This window comes from Pholcus phalangioides, unplaced genomic scaffold (genome assembly GCF_987345545.1).
Source record: "Pholcus phalangioides strain wild (caught in Gottingen) unplaced genomic scaffold, Ppha-v1.0 ptg000011l_1, whole genome shotgun sequence".
NCBI classification, from domain to species: Eukaryota; Metazoa; Arthropoda; class Arachnida; order Araneae; family Pholcidae; genus Pholcus; species Pholcus phalangioides.
In genome coordinates this window covers 57,665,049-57,672,191 of record NW_028301604.1, presented here as the reverse complement: position 1 = coordinate 57,672,191, position 7,143 = coordinate 57,665,049, and the positions used below count along the sequence as shown (strand labels likewise).

General features: G+C 40.5%; 1 protein-coding gene across 1 annotated transcript; it reads left to right on the top strand.

Moving 5' to 3' along the window:
* The first annotated feature begins 604 nt into the window (after positions 1 to 604).
* Positions 605 to 1,876, top strand: LOC149080623 (uncharacterized protein F54H12.2-like). Its single transcript, XM_089238798.1, has one exon. The coding sequence runs from the start codon at positions 605 to 607 to the stop codon at positions 1,874 to 1,876; it is 1,272 nt and encodes a 423-aa protein (XP_089094924.1).
* Positions 1,877 to 7,143: the final 5,267 nt, after the last annotated feature.

Genomic DNA, 7,143 nt, shown 5'->3' with positions numbered 1-7,143 from the left:
GAAAACCGAAGGACATGATGGCGACATCGTCAATGCTGCATTCGAGAGAGGTCACTACATCCCTTTAGCCCGAAGGAGTTTTGAAACAGTTCACGTTCATATAAGGACACATACAGGTCATCTCGTGTCATTTGAACGTGGGAAGGTGATAGTTAAACTACACTTTAGACTGAAACATTTATAAACATGTCGTATCAACCATACCGCTGCTGTATAACCAGCGTTACCGATTATTACGTCAACCAGGCAGGTCAAGGACTTGGATATTATCAGGGTATACCACTACAACGAGGTTATGGTTTTGGATCCATTTTCAGCTCCTTATTCCGATCTGCTATGCCGCTACTGAAAAGAGGAGCAAAAGTTTTAGGTCGACAGGTTCTGAAATCCGGGGTCGATTTTGCGAACGATGTCGTGCAAGGTAGAGATGCGAAAACGGCAGCACTGGAAAGAGCCAAAGAAGCGGGTCGTTCGCTGAGCGACAAAGCGTCAACAAAGGTAAAGAAAATGCTTGGAGGTCATAAAAGAAAGCGTTTAGCGAGGAGAAACGTCATTCGCAAGAAAGCGAGGAAAGTAACAACACACAATATTTTTGATTGAAAAGATGACTCTAATCATGACAAACTCACCCGAGTGCTTGAAAAGCGAAGTGGACTTGTTTGCTTTACCTCCCACGCAAACCGCTATTGAAGGAGGTGAATGGATCGAATTTCTCCCGCTCTCAGGCATCAGAGACGGTCCGCTGGAGTTTAATATTGCTGGAAGCACTGAAGATTACATCGACTTATCAGCTACACAACTGTATATCAAGTTGAAAGTTACGAAAGATGGTAATCCTCTACCGGATAAAGATCCGGTCTCTCTCGTTAACCTCTCGCTACATTCTCTCTTCTCTCAGGTTGATGTATCTCTAAACGGGAGGAACATCACGAATTCGTCTCACACCTATCCGTATAGAGCATACATAGAAACCTTATTAAACTACGGTCGAGATGCGAAGATTGGGCCGCTCACGATGGAAGGCTATCACAAGGACACCGCGGGACATATGGCCGACGCAACAAATAATGATGGTATGAAGAAGAGAACCAAAAAAATCGCAAACAGCCGATCTTACGATATGATGGGAAGAATTCACTGCTCTTTATTCTTCCAACAAAGACTGTTACTCAATTTGGTGGATTTGAAAGTCCGTCTAGTGCGTTCTAAACCTTCGTTCTTCCTAATCGCAGCAACTAGCAATTATGACATCATCATTGAACATGCCAGCCTCTTCGTAAGAAAAGTAAGGGTTAGTCCCGCCGTTGCCATCGGACATGCAAAAGCTTTAGAGAAGACCACAGCTAAATACCCCATCGATAGGGTTCTCACAAAAGTCTATTCAGTGGCTCAGGGTAGCATGTCATTCGTGCAAGATAATGTGTACCTCGGTGCAATGCCGCGTCGAGTTACAATTGGTTTAGTGGATAACGAAGCATTCAATGGTACCTTTACAAGTAACCCGTTTGATTTCAAGCATTACAACCTCACCTTATACGTAGACGGACGTCCGGTGCCTCATAAACCTTTGGAACCCAACTTTGAAACCGGGAACACAGTCAGAGCATACAACAACTTATTCAGAATCGAGGAAGATCGTGGCATCGATATAAGCCAACAGGAATTCCAAAACGGCTATACCCTCTTTTGTTTCTCGCTGCTCCCCGATCAAAGTGACTGCGGACACCTACATTTAGTCCGACAGGGTAACTTACGTGTGGAACTGAAATTTGCACAGGCATTACCCAAAACCATCTCGGTAATCATTTACGGTGAATTTCAGAGTCTAATAGAGGTTACAAAGTCTAGAAGTGTCTTGTGTGATTTCTCAAGCTAATGGATTCCGATCAAATTCGACGTGCTCTTCGAACAAACCCGATAACTAAGAAAACATTTACGGATGTTTACGCTAGTAATACTTTACCCTTGAAAATACAGAAGTATCCAGCAGCTTTGATCGTTAACACTGATACTAACACTGAACCCGGAACACACTGGTTGGCGATTTATCTCCACGATAACATGACTGCAGAATTCTTCGATTCATTCGGAAGACCGCCTTCTAATTTCCAGAAAGGTAACATAACGAAATTCCTGAAAAGATATCAACGACTCAACTACAACGATGTGGCGCTACAGTCGGCTGATACACAAGTTTGTGGACATTACGTCATTTATTACGTGCACTGTAAATGTCTGGGAGAGAGCATGAATTCGATTGTATCCCGCTTCAATGTAACCAACGATTTGCGCGTGTTCAATTTTGTAAGAAAATATTTTTCTTTCTAATAAAACTGATTTACATAGTACGCATCTCGTCATTATTCAAAATGGAACCATTAACATTACACCACCCGTTCACGGCAGTCTGTGCCGGAGCAAGCGGCAGCGGAAAAACTTATTTTCTGAAAGGGTTGCTTGAACACCGTGATAAACTCATAAAACCATTACCGGAACGAATAATATGGTTCTACGGTGAATCCCAACCACTGCACGCGGAAATTAAAGATGTCGAATTCCGAGACGACTATGATTTTGAGGGGGTTAATAACGCTTTGCTCATTTTTGACGATCTTATGTCTGAGCTTTCGTCCGAGCAGAAGATGTCTAAACTATTCACTAAATACAGTCATCATAGAAATTTATCAGTGATTTTTATAACTCAGAACTTTTTTCATAAAGGGCTGCGGGAAATTACGCTAAATTCACATTATATATTTTTGTTCAAAAATAGGAGAGATTTGAACCAAGTCACTCATTTGGGTAGACAGCTGTATCCTACAAAAATTAAGTTCTTCCAAGAAAGTTACGCAGATGCTACGAAATCCGCTTATTCATACCTCTTGATTGATCTCCGACAAGAGACCGATGAAAAAATGCGTTTACGCACTAACGTGTTACCTACGCAGGTGCAATACGTATATCAACCGAGACGTTAAAAGACTGCGGCAATGAGCGGAGCTTCTTATTTAACGTCATGTCTACGAGAAAGCAACAAGTGTTGAGGTTGTTACGCGCATGTCCTCAAAAACAACGTGCGACATTATTAAAAAGACTTTCAAAATCAGATGTTAAAACAGTTTGTGAATGCGCGTTGAACTTGCTGCACGGTAATATTCCGGTATCGGTCAAGGAGAAGGAGAAACTTCGAAAATATAAGAACACACTCCGAGTGTTAGCAGAGAAGAAGGTACCTTTGTATAGAAAGAGAGAAGTCCTTATACAAAAGGGTGGGTTTTTACAAGTTCTATTACCGGCGGCTATCGGGTTGATATCCAACCTAATAGGATATGGAATTCACGAAAAAAATGGTGGTCACCGTCCCAGAAGAAAGAGTAAATCGTCACGTTGTCAAAGAGTCACAGCTTTCGGAACTTGACCGCGAGATGGACAAGATAATAAACAGTAAACTACCCGACGATGTTAAGATAAAGTTTTATCAACAAGTTCTGAATAAGAGGAACACCACGCTGGAGAATAACTCGCCGTTAAATCTTTCTTCGCTTATTGAAGAGGAAGAAGAAAAACCGAAAGTGCGCGATCTCGACAAACCGCCGGACCCGTTGCTGACTATACCGAAATCTCACCGTCCTTTTTCAGGAAAAATTTTGAATTATTTAAAAGACTTTCCAGACGTCATCCGATGGTCGCCGAATGGTCGACTCATATATAAAGGTGTGAAGATGAAAAACTCAAACATTTCCGATTTGATATCGAAAGTTGTTAGTGTACAAAAAAAGAAGAGCCTTCCAGCCGAAAAAGAATTCTTAGATGGTTTACAAAAGATACGCCTACCGCAACACTTGATAAGAAACAAGAAGTTCAAGAAGAAATGGTTGACTCTGTGAAGCTGCGTGTATTTAGAGGGCTGTTAACCGCGGCTTCTCTTCTCTCGCTGATAACGGTAGTGACACTTGTCTCTGAACATATCGTGCTGATATCAAAGAACTGTACTGTTTCCGAGCCGCTCGGTGATAATGTTTTTTTAACTCACTGTAACACAACATACGATGTTAGAATGTTTGTGAATAATAAAACGCAGATAATATTGAATTCAAAACAATTGCGTCTCTTGATAAACTACATTTGGAAATGAATAAAAAATTTATTCAAAATCGTCGTCGCTTTCTGACAAGTATCACAACCTGCCTAAATACTCAATCTCAGGCATCGATGATGTTGAGGGATCCCCAGGTGATCCAGGGTTTGAGGGCGATTCGGGGCTTGAGGGATCCCCGTGGTTTGGAAATGGTTCCGTTGATGCTTCATCATGAGGGGGTGACCATCGTGCATCATCATCTCTGCGGGTGGGGGAAGGCCAAAGATCAGCGGATGGTTCTGATGATGACTCCGGAGTAACCCTCATCCTCGGGAACACAACAGCTACCGGTTTTACCACGACAACGGTTTGCTCTATCTTGAAAAAAAAAACAAAAAAAAACATTGGTTTTCTACTACTTATGTACATATATATATATATACACCATTTTTAGTGTATTTTCAAAAGCCAGGGGCCCCCTGACCCTGCCCCAAATGACGGGTCTGGTTCCTGGGCCTCAACAATCACTTTTGGACTGTTTATTCTACTTATCGTGATTCCCTAGCAATGTGCGTTTCAATACATACCCTTACAATGGTTTGCCACTTCTTCAATGCTGTTAGTATATATCTAAAATAGTTTATGCCTTTATAATGGTTAGCACTTTTTCAATCTTCCCATTATATAGGGCTTTTTGAATAGACGTCAGAATCATCATCAGCGTCAGTTTGAGGGTCAGGCAAAGGATGATCTCCATAGAAACCAATGTTAAAATTTCCGATTTAAATGCGGAAATTTAGTGGATTTTTCCGTCCCATCAATAATTTAAAAAACTGAATTGAATTCTTGATATATTGATATACGAAGCCCACAAAAAATCTATCTCTATATATATAAAATTGATTTTCTGTGTGTGTATGTTCTCTATACAAATCTACAATTTTTGATCGATCGTTGCCAAATTTTGCATATATACCAAATGGGACCCGACTTGAACGATAGGCTACTTTAAAATTTCGTCAGATCAGGGCAAATGCCCCAAATGGGCAAAAAACCGTAGGGCAACAATGGTTTTTGGGCCTCAACAATCACTTTCCGAACGTTTACTTTGGTTACCGTGGTTCCCTAGCAATGCGTTTAAGACGTGTATATACCTTTACAATGGTTTACCGTTTCTTTAATGCTGTACGTATATGTATAATATTTATACCTTTATAATGGTTTGCCACTTTATTCAATCCTCCCAGTAATGAGAGCTTTTTGAATAGACACCATCATCAGCATCACTTTGAGGGTAAGGCAAAGGATGATGCCCCACAGAAATCAGTGTTAAAATTGCCGATTTTACTGTAGACATGCTGAAATTTTGTGGAGTTTTCTGTCACATACATAATTTTAAAAATTGTGTTGAATTCTAGATTTCTGAAATATTGAGTTTGATTAGAGATATACGAAGCCCAGGAGATCAAATATGAAGTAATTAGCCGGACCTACTTTTGAGTTGGACATTCATGCAATAACATTGATTTCAACTTTTTATTTATATCTTCTCAAGCGAAAATTAATGTCTCCGTAGTGTCTTTTGATATTCAACTGCATAAATTCATAGTTTAGGATGTTTTAAAATTAATTATGGGCCCGTAAAGTACATCAAAGAAATTCCACAGCTTCAATTAAGCATTTTTGAAAGCTGAAACAGGCAGATGGATAAATTAAAGTTCGGGGGGGGGGGATTGAAATACCTAGCACCCCTTAAAAAATAAAAAATATATATATTCGTTTCTATGTTCCTTTAAATCTAGATTTGTTTATATCATGAAGTCGCGCAGGAAGTCGTCATATTGGTTAACTTAGACACGGTTTGCATGTCCCTCAAAGAAAGAGGGAGATATCACGTGATCCAAAAAAGCCTCATTGAAGAAAACCCGGGCAACGCCGGGTATTATAGCTAGTTAAATATAAAATAATTAGTCAGACCTATACTTTTGAGTTGGATATCCATGCGATGACATTGATTTCAGCTTTTTATTTATATCTTCTCAAGCATGAAAATTAATGTCTCTTTATTGTTTTTTAATATTCAACTACATAAATTCATACAAATACAACGCCACAACAGGTGGATGTAATGCGGCCAGTACGCTCCATAGGAAATACTTGTTATCATCATTCTGTATGTTGATGACAGCTTTCTTTTTCGCAATCGATGGAGGAAGAGGAATATATGAGGCCGGCGCTAGGGGTATATATGACGCAACATGAATGTCTAACTTCAACACTTTTTCGAAGACGCAACCGTTTGATGTATTCGTCGAATGAGGATAAGATTTTGTTGCATGCGGTGTCCATCTTATCATCAAGCCCATCTTCTGAAAGTAGAACCTCAACCCTCGATCTAAAAAATGGTTCAACGTATTCTATCTCCCCCAACTCGGTTTGTCTCGAAAATAGAACCTTAACCACTATATAAAACTTTCTTCTAATTCTCGGATCAAAATATCCCGCAGCTGACCCCGGGTATGATTTAAAAATGTTATCAAATCAAACTGATTATCAGGTGATGGTTCTATCGTAAAAACGCTAAATTTATTTAACGCCTCTTGTTGTGGTTCTACCTCCGCTTCTGCAAGCGGGGGCTCCACTACTATAGGAGGTTGTTCTACAACTGGAGTTTCACGGATGCATGTAAGTTCATGCCTCTTCCGATTGTCATCTCGTGCGAAATACCTTCCACATTTTCTGCACGCGAATTTCTTTTCACCTGTGTGCTGCTTGACATGCCTGTTAAAGTGATATTTGTTTCGGAAAGTTTTTCCGCAAACCTCACAAAGGCGAGATGCATTAATGGGTCTGTCACCTTCACCCCGTTGGATGCTTGAACACGTAAGTTCATGTCTCCGCATGTTATCTTTCCTTGAGAAGTGTTTGCCGCACTCCCCACACGACAAGTTTTTTTCCCCTGTGTGGAGTTTACGGTGACGAATGAGGTCGCATGGTTTAGCAAACTCCTTCGCACAGAACTCACATATTCTTTGGGGTTGCTCTACGGTCACACGATCAACCCC